Genomic DNA, 13,903 nt, shown 5'->3' with positions numbered 1-13,903 from the left:
ACCATTTACCCTCCTGCACAACTGTTCTTACTAGTTCTCGTTCTTGCATATAGACCAATACGGAATGCTCTTCACATCACTGGGAAAAATAACACACGCAAAACAAAAGATGCGACCAGCAACAAAGGGGCCAAGAAGGATTTAGAGGAATGGAGCAACAGTGTACATATGTAACACATTGTAACATGATCTCACTAGTATTACAGTGAGTGTTCTGGAGTGCAGCATCTCTTCTAGTTTGTCCCAGTTAAGAGAACACCTTGCTCATCGTATCAGTGGCTCATGTTTATTTCAACCACACTCTTTTAAAGTGACTGTCCCAAAACTGACTGATGCTTTAGTGTTTTCCGTGATACCTTACAGTCCAAATACCTTCTATTTCTTAATTACAGTGCACCAGTAAACAGTTCAGTTTTGTAAGACTGTGGTTGGTTTTGGTTTTGGTTTGTTTTTTTTTTTTTTAAGTAACGTCAATTTGCTGAAATTCATCATACTTTTCTAATTTTCTTGATGTACCTAAGTCACACTTTACCTGACTACTGTATCTACAGATTAAGGCATTTTTTCTGCATGCGAAACCTCAACTATAAGGACATACTTCTTCGTGTCCCCTAGTCTTCTCTAAATACGTGAGGAGGTTTGTAGGAAACGAGTAACCTGCACACGACGCTTCCCCCACAACTCTCCCACCCTGCGCCGCCCACGAGGGATGACACACCACTTCAGGCCCGCCGGCAAGGCGAGGCGCCGCCACAGACGCACTCTAAAGACCCTCCGCAGGAAAAACACACTAAACGTACCTTACTGAACTGACACCCGTGGCGACTTTGCGGTTACTCCCTCCCACCCTCGCCCCTCTCCGGAAAACGCGCGCAAACGCCCCAGGACGCTGCAGCCCCGCGCCCCCCCACAGCACGGGCCCGGGCCCAGAGTCGCCCAGGCCCCGGCCCCGGCCCCGGCCGCTGCAGTCGGCCCCGAAGGCAGCGCCTACAGCCCCTTCCCCACGCAGCGGGAGCGGCGGCCTCCGCCCGCCCCGAAACCCGGGCCCCGCCGGAGCCACCGCCGGAGGCCGCGCGGGACCCGGGGCCCACAGGCGCGACACGACACGACACGACACGACACGACACGACACGACACGACACGACGCGGCGGCCCCGCTCACCCGCAGGTTGCCCTTGGTTCGCTGCTTGCACTTGCCCCCCATGATGATGATGATGATGATGATGGCGGCGGCGCTGGGGAGCGGCCGGGAGCGAGGAGCCGCGCGGCACTTCCGGGGGGCGGGGCCCGGCCGGGCGCGCGGCGAACCCCTCAACCCACGCAAGTCTGTGGGTGGGTGCTGCGGCCGTGGACGGGGTGGGGGGTGTCGCGGCGCGGCCCGCAGCCGCCCTTCTCCCTCGGAATGCGGCTCTCCGAGGCGAGCCGGCGCCCACGGAACTGCCAACGGCTCCCGCGCCCGCCGGCGCGTTGCTGTGGCATAGCACAGGGCGTCGGCCTCATCTCGGTGAAACACCCTTAAACTTTGCACCCCTCAGGAGACCCTCGCGCGCACTGCGGGTCCCTTGTTCAGCGGCGGGACCGGGGGGCGCTGGCAGGGGCTCGGGGTTCGGCAGGGTGGGAAGCGGAGGCAAACCCGCGCTTGCGGAACGCAGCCACCCCCGCCTGTCATGACAAATTTAAAAAAAAAGGTGTCCCCGGTCCGTGCCGGAGAGCCCAGCGTCACGGATTTTACTGGATCCTCACAGAAATACTTAATCGACGTCAGAGGCGACCAATGTCTGCTTTTTAGGACATGTCCTTGATTTAGATACAGAATCCACAAGCAAAGAAATGGGCATTCGTTGCTACAAGCATGTCGAAACCGGGCTCAAAAGCACACGCAATGTGACGCGCTTTAAATTAGTGGACTGCAAACTTGTGGACTGCGTAGGGGGAGGATCGTCCTTCTGTTTCGGAGTGCTCTGTGACGGAGCCCAACGCTCAGTAAGCGCCTGCTTTTACGCGAGTGAACAGGCTGGGCTCAGCTACAGACGCAGTGCAGCCACCACAGCATCTCCCTCCCTGGTAAACACACTTCCACCCACGGAAAATTCTTATGCCTTGGAGTGGGCATGCTAGCTCATCCAGTTGCATGAAGAAGGCTTTTGAGAAATTGCTCCCTTTTTTTTTTTTTTTTTTTTTAATAAAACATTAATCTTGTGGCTTAACATACTTTCAGGTAGAAAGTAGAAAAAAAGATTTTACAGAAAAGTCTTCATGGAGTGTAGGTATTGAGTAACAAATCATGTAAACATCACATTTCCTCCCCCAAGATACGCGCACTTAATTTTTGTCTCTCCTTGTTCACATATTCGCTCACCATAATTCCATCTATTCATTCACCTATAATTCTGTAAATGCCCACTAGGTTATCAAATGTATTTTCTGTCATTGCAATTAGGTATGCACCCTCGATGTCCTTAAAACCAGGAAGTATAATAATGCATTCATTTAATCATTTTCATTATTCAGGATGTCACTGGATATTTGTTTTCATTGAAAACTGGATTCATCATATTACCCTCAAATTATTCATTCCTCCTCTGATCAACTGTTGCAGAACAGCTAAGGAATCAGTTACAAGGATTAACTTACAGATGTAGGCACTTGGACTTGTGGTGATCTTCAACCCTTTCAATGCCCTTCAACTCCAAAATACATTTGAAAAATGTCAGCACATCCTTTTTCTTCTAAAAAATGATATAGCTGCCCCAAATCCATATGATTTCCTCTGGCACCATGTGCATCGAAACATTTTTCTTCCAAAGTGGAGAACTTTCTTTGTTTCTGAATCTCAGCATGTCCTCCACCTTCCAAAGAAACATCTTCTCTGTGCCGGATGAGAATTCTTTTCCATGTTAATCTTCTTACTCTGAAAGCAATTGGAGAAATATGAATCTATCTATAAAATAAAGACTGTTTTAGAAAATACCATGAAATAGCTATTATCACAGAAGTCAATAAATTCCATTTGTACATGTATCTTGAGAGAAAATGGTTCCTTAGATGGTAACAGAAATACTACTCACACGCAAACACTCCCCTAAGGAGATTGTTTCTTCGTATCTCCTCAGGATTCAAAAACCTTAATGTTATTCCTCACAAAATAATTGATGATGATGTGGTTTCAATTTTGGTGCTCACTTCTGCATTGCCTGTGGTAAGAATTCTTATACTATCTTAGCTGTTATAATCAAATGACGGTGTTTGTTTAGTCTGCACTGCCCAGAAGTATAAATGATGGGAGCAGAGTAAAACACGAATGTAAAGCGATATAACAACATACATATCTAACACGACAAGGACGCTTCAGTCCATCGTTATACAAGTGAAATACAGAGGAAGATAAAACAGAAATAAATGTGCGCCATGTGGTACTAGCAGCTTTGATTGCTGCAACCAGCATTACAGTGGATTCTCAGAATTGTAAATACCTTAGAAACACAAATACTTTGCAGACCTTTATGTGTTGGAAGGTTGTTGAATTTCCCACCTTTTGGCCACACACACAGCCTGAAAAATGCAATAATCTACTACTGGCATTTAAGTACAAAGAAAAACTAACCTCGACCAGAACTCTTCACAACTACTTTGTAGACCTTCTACACAAACAACACCTGGTTTCCCTGGCATGCAAAACCCTGACAGAGACAGCTCCTTGGCCCAGTCAATAATATTCTTTCTTTTTTGTTTGTTGTAAATGTGATGACTATAGATCCACAACCGAGTGAACGTGATGACTTCTGGCTGCATGGCATTTGATGTCGTCACGGAGGAAGATGAAAGCTCTTTGTCAATGTAAGCAGCTGCATGGTCTTTAACCCACTCCCTTGCACTCAACATGCAGGGCTCACCACTGCAGTTTTCCATCAAGTATGTTTTTAGATCTGAGTTCAGGAGAATCTGCTGAGAGCGGCTTAATAACGATGACCTAAAGAAAAATATAAATGTAGCTGCAATATGTTTACAATTTAGCATGTTTTTCAAACACTTTTATTTCAAGCTAGCAAAAAAAACCCCAGCCATATTTAGATGCTATGCACTTGGTATTGATATTTAAGTCATACTAGCTATGAAAAGGTCTTAATTTGTATTTCACTGGTGGGCTAACTCATGAGTTCACATATAGTACTGTAAATCGAAATCAAGAAAAAGGTATTTGAAAATTAAGTGTGGTGGCCAAACTGATTTCCTGTAAAATGCAAGGCTACTTCCTTAAACAGAAATGTTCCAATAAAAAATAACAGAAGCCAGGGAGTAACAGCATTTTGACAAGGGAAGAGTAAGACAGTTGAGTAACTTGCCACTCCTTTAGTTATTGTTAAGCCTTGTCAAAATGGACAACACTCACTCTTGAGCATCAGACCTATGACCAGTATCTACATGTAACCCCTCTGTACAGAAGAGGGCACTCCATGCTTTTCCCATTTTTCCTCACTTATTGCTTAGGAGACCTTGAGAAATCATAACCTTGTAGATTCGTCTTCAACATTGTCGCCCATCTGGCTTAATTTTGACAGTAAACTATCAAAAAAGGGCTGTTTTTTTTCCTATTGTAATGGTATTTATGTAGTACACCATAGTTTATAAATGTTTTTATTAACTGTACTCTTAATGCCATACCTCACAGTAATTTCTGGTAGAACAGTTGGATATTTAAATGGTAAAGCACAGGCCATAGAGAATTCCACCTAAAAACAAATGAGCAAATGTTCAGTTCAAGTAAGCCCTAAAATCCCACAAAATAAAAAATAAATAAGTAACTAGAGGTGAAAGGTGTTCACAATACCATCGAGGCATTAGAGACCTCTGGCTTTACATTCAGTATAAACTGAACTTTTGAAGATGGCATCTCTGCAGACTCATTTTCAACGTAGTGTTTTAGTTCTGCTGCAGCCAGCTGGTCCGTCACAATGAACTCCTCCTCGTAAGGAAACATGCTAGAGAGTAAATCTAATTCTGAAAGTTGTACCTCAGCTTCTTCTCGGTGAGTCATTTCTGTTGTTTCCTAAGCAAAGAAATCAGGGAAGAAAAATGGGGCTCGAGTACGGGACAAAGTTCATTAACTACACCCAGATAAATCATATTAGTCCCCATAACCAAGCCCATCCAAACGAGCCCACGCGTGTTGAGCCGTTAGCAGCCCGGAGATACCCTGTGACAGCCCACGAAGCCCACAGCCCCGATCCCGGCGCCGCGGGGGGAGGCGGGAGCTGCCCGCGCATGCGCTGACACGTTCCCCAGCCCCCTTCTCGTCACGGCCCCCCCCGCCGTGCCCTCACGGCCCCACAATGCAACGCGCCGGAAGCGCGCATGGCAGCCCGGTGACCGTCGCCCAACCGCCCGGGGAATGAGGTGAAGTTGCTGAGCTGTCTCCAGACGGAGCCATGCACCACCAAGCTGTTCGTCCCGCGGCACCGGCAGGTGAGGGGCGGTGGTGTCGGGCCCTCACTCTCTTCCGTCGCGTTCCTACCACCGCGGCCGGTTTCCTTCCCCTCGCTCCGGGACTCACTCCTCCTTGGGTGCTCCGCAGTCTCCGCTCCGGCCTGGACGCTCGGCTTTGCCTACTGGCTGCGGCGCCTGTCAGTGAAGGCGCGGGAGGCGGGTGCGGGCCAATCGGAAGCAGGCGGGGCGGTGCAGCGCGGCGGCTCCGGGGAGCACGTGGGCGGTTCGGCTCGGCTCGGCTCGGCTCGTTCCGTTCCGACTCGGCTCGGTCCGGGCGGCGGGACGAGGTGAGCGGAGCGGCTGTGGGGCACGAGCCGAGCGCCCACCCGGGCTGTGCGGAGTCCCGGGGCGCCCCCGCTCCCCGCCGCTGCCCCCGGGGCGGGGAGCGAGGGCTCCCCGACGGAGACAGGTGCCTGGTGGAGCCGCCGGGGCCCGGCCTGCTGCCTGGAGCCCGCCGCGCCCCGGTGGTATCCCAGGCGTGCCTCTGCGGGCGTGCTTCCCGCGCCTCCCTCCGACGCAGGTGCACCTCTGGTCTTTCGCGCACCGCTCTATCATGTTTAAAATTTAAAAAATAAATAAGCAAAGCAAACAGTCGTTTTATTGCTTCAGCTCTTGGGCTCTGCAACGCTTTTCCTCCAGTGGGCTGTTCTGTGGAAAAGGCTGGCGAAGAGCCTGTCAGACAAGTCTGTCCAGGCACAGCGCGGGTTAAATCGACAGCTACCTTTGTTCATGCTGTCCTGCCTTCCCGGCAGGAGCAAAGTCAAGTTGGAAAGGATTGTAACGGCTTAGAGTTGTTCATAAAATGTTATGTAGTAGATGGAGTTTGTTGGATGATCTGTTTGTTTGTTTTTGTTTTTGTTTATTTGTTTGTTTGTTTGTTTTTGTTTGTTTGTTTTTGTTTGGTTGGTTGGTTTTTGTATGTGTGTGTTTTTTTTTTTTTTTCTGAACTAATGGAATACTAAGTTGCAAAAGGTGATCATTCTGCTCTTGATGAGGTGGCTGCCTATCTGTCATTTAACTGGGTAATCTGCCCTAAAAGCAGGCTTTGAAAAAGTTTTTTATACAAAGAAATCCTCTGCGGGTGTCCTCTCTGAACTCATTCCAGTTTAGCTTCTGCCCGATTCTCTTGGGCTGGCTTTGTTTTTTGGCTGTGACAGCTCCAAGCGGACAGCTGTTCTCTGTGGCTGGTGTGCTGCTGGGTACGAGCAAAGGAATGGTTTTGAAAGGACAAATGTTGGGAGTCAGATTTAGTACTGTGCTAACATGTTTACGTAAGGGGTGGTCAGCAGGGTTAGGCCAGCCTGCAAAAGAACACATAAGGCTGTGGAGACTTGATTTTGAACTCTTTTAGCTTTCATGTTTTCATTGTATAGCCTATGTCAGTTTTTAAGTTTACCTGATCTTTTTGAACGACCTTGTGTGTGATAAGGCACAGGGACTCACAAGGGCTGCAGACTAGAAGCTAAAAGTGTCCTACCATGTGTGCAGTAGCCAGCTTTTTGAAGACAAGCAGTTGTCTTAGGACTCTAGGGGTAGATCACTCTTGTCTGGAGAAGTCTGAGAAATACCAAGTAACAGGCCCCATCTGAATTACTTGCTTGGTGTGTTGGGAAGTTGATGATAAATCTCTCCCAGTGAAGAATTTGAAAAATTGTAACTCCCATTATCTGTACATTTTCAAATACATTAGAGCATTTGCATGTGTCAGACTTCATCAAATATACAAGGAATATACAGTAAAGAAAACTGAAAGACTGTCATTGCAAATAATGTCAAGATTTAATTGGGACAAACACAATTCTTTTTCCTAAAGTCCCTGTGTTAATTAAAGTATAAGTCCTAAAGGTTTATAGGATTTTTGATACTTAAGGTTCCCATCTTGTTGTTTTGTGTAATGCTTTTGACTTAAGGTTTAAAATCACTTGGTTTTTATAATGTACACTGTGATCTTGACTATACAACAGTTATAATTGTTTCATATTCAAGTATAATTAATTTATCTTCCTTTGAAAATGTCAAATTAAAACAAATTAATTCACTTCAAGGGACATCTTGGTCATAGAAAGAATTAATTGTTTAGCAATGAACAATTAAAACCAAAATCTACTTTCTAATTTACTAATTTCTTTGCTAGGTCACTGTTCCATGTAAGAAGAATTACTGACTGCCAGTATGGGAAAGAAACGCATCAAAGGCAGAACTTCACAGTCTGACGAGTCTCCAGATACGCTGGGTATGTTTCCTCAGAGAAGTCTGTGGTCCTAATGTTTGTTTTAACTTCAAAGAGTGCTTGAAAACTCATTAATATTAGAAGAGCTTTACACTAGTCACTGGCTTTGAAGTCTCATTTACAAAGTGTGGGTTTGTATAATTGAAATTGAAGTCTAGCAACATTAGTGTTGCTGGTTTTTTAAGTGTGCTAGAAAATAATAATCCTGTCTTGAAAATTAAGATTATTTTCTGTTTTTCAAGATACTCAGACACGCAGTTCTTTACTGGTACACAGATTGTATTAAATAGTATAAAATTCCTCAGAAAATAAAGTGTTTGTAGGGTCAGCTACTAAGTTTGTTGTGATAGGTTTAAGTAGCATTTTACTAATGACAATTTTATTGCAGGAGATTCTCACTTCAGCAGAAAATATTGTGATTAAAATATTTCTGTGAAACCATTTGTATTTATACTAGCAAATAACTTAGTACTGGTGCGGGACACATCAGCTCTCTAGTCATAGTGCTTTGTGGTTAAAGCCCCATTCTCTTCCTCATCTTCTGTTCATAATAGTTCCTAATCCCTCACAGTTAATGTTATCCATCTAGTTGTACTGGATTTCACCCTTATGTTGAAATTCTATTTGTTATCTTGTTTACCCTGGTTATTCTAGCTCTTGTTTTTGCTTGTGCCACGTAGTGTTCTCATACACCACCTTGTCTACCAGGTCACAGGTGGTGTCTTGCCCATCTTTGCTGTTGATCTCAACTGGGGAAACAAATTGAGCCATGCCAATTTAGCTGGGAGAGAGAGCACTTATGGTGTTAGCCAGGAGGTTTGGAGTCATGGCCTTTTTATTTTAAATTCAGGTCTACCCTACTTTGGTTTTCTGGTTGTCCCAATCATGTGGTAGCTTCTGTCTCCTATGGCTTTTTACATTTTGTTTTTGTGGGTTTTGTTTGTTTGTTATTTTGTTTGTTTTTTTCCCCTGGAGTCAAGATCAATATCTGCTGTGACTGGTCGTCATTTTTCTCCAGCAGAGAAATCAGTTACGGTGCAATTGCTGATGGCATCTTGCTTCTTTGGCTAAAAATAGGCTAGGTTATCCTGACCAAGTCCTGTAAAGTCACAAATGTAAAATACGACTGATCATTGTGAGTAATTCCAGTGTAATAGTAGTGGCCAATATACAAAAGGTTTGTTTAAAAAAGACAATTTTGAAGTTGTAGATGATGCTTGTGTTTTTTATAAGGGCTTAAAGAATGCATCTAAATATCTATATTTGGCTCTTACTGGCTAGCATTTTTACTGTGTTCTATAATTTTGGACAGAAACAGAACTGTAGGTAAAAAGCTTTTCACCAGTTTCAGCTCATGCCAAGAAAAGTTTGCTATCTTGAGGCTATAATACTGCATATGGTCATCAACAAAGATAGATTCAGAGCTGCTACACTATCTGAGCAATAAAAATACCTTTGTAGCAAAAGACTTAAGACAGTTGAACTACACAAACAACTGTGTAATTCTTCTCAATAACAGTTTGACAAAACTTTTTTTTTTTTTTACATATTAAGTACATACAGCATTTTTCTTTTAGTATGGGTTTGTTTACTCTGTGTTTTTTGACTTTTGAGGTAACTTTGTCCTGTCAGATATTCAACCCTGTATTTTCAAATTTCAACATTTGTAACTGCAAATAGTGATGAATTGTAGGCTGATGATGCTAAATGTCTTAGAAACATACACTGTAAAAAAAAATATGTTCCTCATTTTTTATTTGGAAGAACTTGAATCAGTTTGTATATGCACTGTCCATCAATTGCAATTTCTGTGTATGTGACTTAGACTTGCAGACAGCTTCTCTTCGTGCAAGTGACAGTGTCACCAGCAACCTTAAAAATTGAACAGAAAAGAAGTAAGATAATTAAATTCCTGATAGTAGCTCTTAGCAACAGATGCCTGTTCTTGATGTAGCCATTCTTAGCAGAGTTTAGTTAAACAGAGGTCACACCAGGCCCAGAAGGTGCATCTCCAAGCAGGGTGTAGTATTGTAAAGCAAAGTGATAATGGTATAGGTAGGATGACTCTGCCATTTATTTTTTTTTTTTACCATAGTCTGCTGCATAATTTCACTGAGGCAGCTCAGCTGGAAGCATAACCTCCATAATCTCCACTCTTATAGGCCAGCCAGGTGCTGCCTTGGTGACTGGGGACCGTGGCAGTGGGCTGTGGCTGCTCCCTGGGAGGTGTGGGAATCGTAACGCCACAATAATAGAAACCCACAGCCTGGCGTAGTAGGTAGGTTTGTATCCAAAAGTTTTGTCAACTTCTCTGACTAGATGTAGATTTGAGCGATACTTTTTTTTTTAGTAATACAGTCATGTAGGATGCAGCAACAATATCCCTGGATTGTGAGTGGGGGTAACAGAGGATTTCTTTCTGACATGGTTGCTGAATTGTCAATGTTTCCTTGATTCTAGAAAAGCTATCTTAGCTTCTGGATTGCTCCCTGTGTCTTGGACATTTGCATTTGTTACGATACCTACATCCTTCTTGTGCTTTTTATTTTTTAGAACCTGTGTGCAAGCATATTCGTAAAGGATTGGAACATGGCCATTTGAAAAAGGCGCTGCTGAATGTGGAATGGCATGTTTGTCAGGACTGCAAGGCAGACAATAAGACACAAGAGAAATCCAAGGAGGAGGCTGATGAAAGCCCTTCAATATGGTTATGTCTAAAATGTGGCCACAGGGTATCTCTTGTTTTGTTGCTAATTTGTATTGATATCTTTTGGTGTCTCACAGTATAGTGAAACAAGAGAGCTTCTAATTAAATTCTTATATTCTCTCTTTTTTTATTTTAAAGGTGGTGCTACGTAAATGACTTCATATACTGTAGTGTGATTAACGTCTGCTCTGAATTGCAGATGGAGTACGTAGAAGCTTGGCACAAAGGCATTTAGCAGGCTTAAGGCTAAAACACCATCTTGAAGACTTGTTTTCCTAGAAAGTCCAAATTACTTTGCTAAGAAAATAAAAATTTCTGTTAATGCTCCTAATTTGTGATATTTACAATAAGATCTTATGCTCACATTAGTTTATTCAACTTAAAACTCTGCATGCTGAAGAGGTTTTTGTTGTTTCATTCTTCAAGCTGTTCAGACTGGAATTTGTAAATTAGATGTTCAGTCCCCAAGCAACTTTATAGTTATTCTGTACCAAACAAATTGCCTTTCTCTCTGCAGAAATAAGTGTCTTGAAATAGAGACCCATCTGTTCATCCTAATTAATTTAACATAATTAAACAGTTTTCATTTTAATACTTTGTTTATACTCTGACTTTATGTATGTTTCATTGATAGTCAACTGGATTTTGTGACACTTCTGGTTATCAACATTGTAGGGCTGTGGCAGAAATTCTCAAGAACAGCATGCTTTAAAGCATTATGCAACGCCAAGATCAGATCCCCATTGTTTGGTTCTCAGTTTGGACAACTGGAGTGTGTGGTGAGTTTGTCAGGCAACAGTTATAAGACATAGCTAGAGGGCAACAGAGGCTGGGATATAATTTGAGTTTTCTTTTCTTTGTGAATTCTAGGATTTATCTCTCCGCGTATATAAAACATTTTCACACACAAAAATCCCAGCATTCTTTGCTGAGACTTGCTAAATAAATATTACTTTATTGTAAAATTCATAACTAGAAAATTTTCATAATTGAAGTTGAAATGGACCTACTAGTAAATGTAGTTGACCTTGTATTTTACTTTATTTTGCTTGACAGAATACTGACATATGGAAACAGATGTTGATATGTAGCTCTAAATCTTAACTTTCAGCCTTGGAAGAATCTCCTTTCTGATGCGCACTTAGTGACAAACTTAGTTACTTTTATTTTCTCAATAGATATGAGTTCTTAATACCATATGTATAGTTAAAAGTTGCAAGATGCTACTGGAGCAATCAATACAGATTCCATCTCCCCAGAAGTATTTCTTTCTCTTAAAAGGAATAGTATGTTACTATATAAGCAGCAACCTTAATTTTCTAAACTGGGCTGTACAGAAATACTGTGCCTGACATAAAGAGTTTTCATTTTACTTAGTAACCTTTTCTTAAAATTATTATTTGTCATTATGTTCGTTTTATATAATATTATCTCTTTACTTGATCATATTTAGCACTTTTATGTGTAATGATCACTATTTTCATTGAACTCTAGAATGGAAATGTCTGTTATTAATAACATCTATTACTAATGAACTAGTGAACTTTTTGTGAATTTAAATTAGTGTTAAAATTACGGTTTTCAAATTCTTTATTTTTTCTGTTCTAAAACTTACATAGTTTTTAAATCAGAGTACTTGCAAATGAGAGGAAGTTGTCTAAGCAAGTTGTTTTGCTTCCTTCTAGAATTTCTTGGTTATACAAACTTGCACAAGAAATTATTCAGATATTGATATATGGGGTATAAATTATTGTTACAAATCAAACTTACGATCAAGAACTAGATTCCACAGTAGGCCTAGTACATAAAAGCAAAAGCAGTTTTGATCAGAATTTATTAATGCTATGAATGTATTAATAAATCTCTAGATGATGTGTATGCATATGTGGTTGAAATTGGATTTGAATAGTACCTATAAACAGTTAAAAGAAATGTTTTGAACTTGGAGAGGAAGTTGGCTAGTAATTCATTAAGTTCTGCTGTTTTGTGTTTACAAGTGCTTTGTATGCATTTTCAGTATTGGTATGACATAATGGTTGGATCTACTTATGCTTTTCCCCCACCGGTCAAACAGCCATTGCTGAAAAAACCTTTTCCCATTCCTTGATTCCTTCAAGGTTACCTACAAAATATCTGGTGGATGAAATGTTACAATGTTAAAATTGCCCATGGAAGTAACTATCATTTGGTATTCCAGGAATGAGAATGTTTGTCTGGTTAATTATAAAAATAAGCAATAAGTATGTACTCAGGGATAGAAAAGTCAAGCCAGTTTTTTTAATGAGATATGAAGAAATGTGAAAATTTACGCTAATTCCAGGGATGCTAGAAACTTAGGGAAGCACTTTGCTGCAGACTTCTGCTGCTTTCAATATCAGAAAATAGTCTGACATATGGTAATCCTGAAATCTGCTAAATGCATTTGTGCCTAAGAATTGGTGTGTTTCAAAGTGCGGAAGTATTTGCATTCTTTTCAATACCTTTTGTCACTTCAAAGAGCTGTTTGAGCAGAACTACAAAATCAGTACATACAACTCTCCTTCCGCTGTATGTTTTCTGGCAGAATTTTACTCTTACTTGAGCCTTTATCACTGCAGCTTCTCTCACAATTGTGTTTAAAATGGATTAGTGGCCTATCCACACTCTTCTTTCCTCATAAAGAGACAAATAGGGTTGTGTAAGGAACGGAAGAGCAAATAAAAGTGTACAGGACTAATGGAGGACACAGATTTATTTCTTATGCAATTTGAATATAATGAAGTACTTGCTTGGCTAGAATACCCTGAATACTTTTCCATGCCATAACATTCATAGGTAATTTTCTTTAGGGCCCAATATCTTAGTTCTTTGATTTTGGTAAAGTTTTCCCTGTATTTATTTTTTTTTTTTGCAACAAGGTTTCTAAGCACACCTTTTAAGAGTCTTATTTATATCTGTAATTTGCAACCTCCAGTCACTGAAATAATTTAATAAAGATAATTCTAAAACTTTTTATTTTCTTGATCAGAAATAGATTGAACTCTTCCCTAAGACTTCTAATTCTGTCCTGGTTTCGGCTTAAAATATCTTATATCTTAAAATATGTAAATCTTATAATTTTGTAACTGTAATTAATTGTATCAAACAAGCAAATAGTTTAAGATTTTTAAACAGTAGAAAAAAAATATAATTAATTGTTTTCCTTTGGGGGGCCGGCGGACACAGGTGCTACATATGTGATAATGAAGTTCCCTGTAATACTTCAATCCGATTGGGCCAGACTGTGGATTATGTTAGAAAACAAGTTTGTATTGACTCATCACGTTCAGGTAAGTAATTACATAATTACATACAGTAAATCAGAAAGTCCTTTAAATGTAGGAGACAGTCCTGTAAATCAAGAATGTATGCTAAATTAGATTTAACTTTTGGAGCACCTCGTGGTAAAGTAAAAAGCTAATTTCTCTCCTTCCCTACTTCTCTTTTTTTTCTTTTTTCCCCTC

General features: G+C 41.5%; 3 protein-coding genes across 8 annotated transcripts in view; 1 reads left to right on the top strand and 2 right to left on the bottom strand.

Moving 5' to 3' along the window:
- The window catches only part of LTN1 (listerin E3 ubiquitin protein ligase 1), a 34,763-nt gene extending 33,247 nt beyond the window's left edge, over positions 1 to 1,516 (bottom strand). Inside the window, exon 1 of the mRNA XM_042788387.1 lies at positions 1,163 to 1,516. Within this exon, the coding sequence (XP_042644321.1) occupies positions 1,163 to 1,204 (42 nt within the window). The 5' untranslated portion in view covers positions 1,205 to 1,516. The remainder of the gene's footprint in view (positions 1 to 1,162) is intronic.
- A 656-nt stretch (positions 1,517 to 2,172) lies between these two features.
- RWDD2B (RWD domain containing 2B) lies at positions 2,173 to 5,685 on the bottom strand. Of its 3 annotated transcripts, none has more exons than XM_042788241.1 (5): positions 5,492 to 5,685; positions 4,829 to 5,047; positions 4,663 to 4,730; positions 3,605 to 3,970; positions 2,173 to 2,911 (listed from the first exon to the last, which is right to left on the bottom strand). In XM_042788241.1, exons 2-5 carry the CDS (start codon positions 5,033 to 5,035, stop codon positions 2,674 to 2,676), a joined length of 879 nt encoding a protein of 292 aa, XP_042644175.1. In that variant the 5' UTR covers positions 5,036 to 5,047; positions 5,492 to 5,685; the 3' UTR covers positions 2,173 to 2,673. The 3 variants fall into 3 exon arrangements, with proteins under 3 accessions (XP_042644175.1, XP_042644174.1, XP_009962416.3); XM_042788240.1 differs by having other exon boundaries at positions 5,552 to 5,677; XM_009964114.3 differs by lacking the exon at positions 5,492 to 5,685 and adding an exon at positions 5,194 to 5,245.
- USP16 (ubiquitin specific peptidase 16) overlaps positions 5,337 to 13,903 on the top strand; it is a 22,960-nt gene continuing 14,393 nt past the window's right edge. For 3 of the 4 annotated variants that reach the window (XM_042788238.1, XM_042788236.1, XM_042788235.1), the window contains exons 1-5: positions 5,337 to 5,463; positions 7,619 to 7,717; positions 10,268 to 10,446; positions 11,097 to 11,200; positions 13,626 to 13,729. In XM_042788238.1, coding sequence (XP_042644172.1) covers positions 7,657 to 7,717; positions 10,268 to 10,446; positions 11,097 to 11,200; positions 13,626 to 13,729 — 448 coding nt within the window. In that variant the 5' untranslated portion in view covers positions 5,337 to 5,463; positions 7,619 to 7,656. The remainder of the gene's footprint in view (positions 5,464 to 7,618; positions 7,718 to 10,267; positions 10,447 to 11,096; positions 11,201 to 13,625; positions 13,730 to 13,903) is intronic. The other variant, XM_042788237.1, reaches the window with a different exon arrangement.

Source organism: Tyto alba, unplaced genomic scaffold (assembly GCF_018691265.1).
Source record: "Tyto alba isolate M040663 unplaced genomic scaffold, T.alba_DEE_v4.0 Super-Scaffold_14, whole genome shotgun sequence".
NCBI lineage: Eukaryota > Metazoa > Chordata > Aves > Strigiformes > Tytonidae > Tyto > Tyto alba.
Note: the sequence above shows the minus strand (reverse complement) of the source record. Positions and strands in the feature narration are given on the sequence as shown.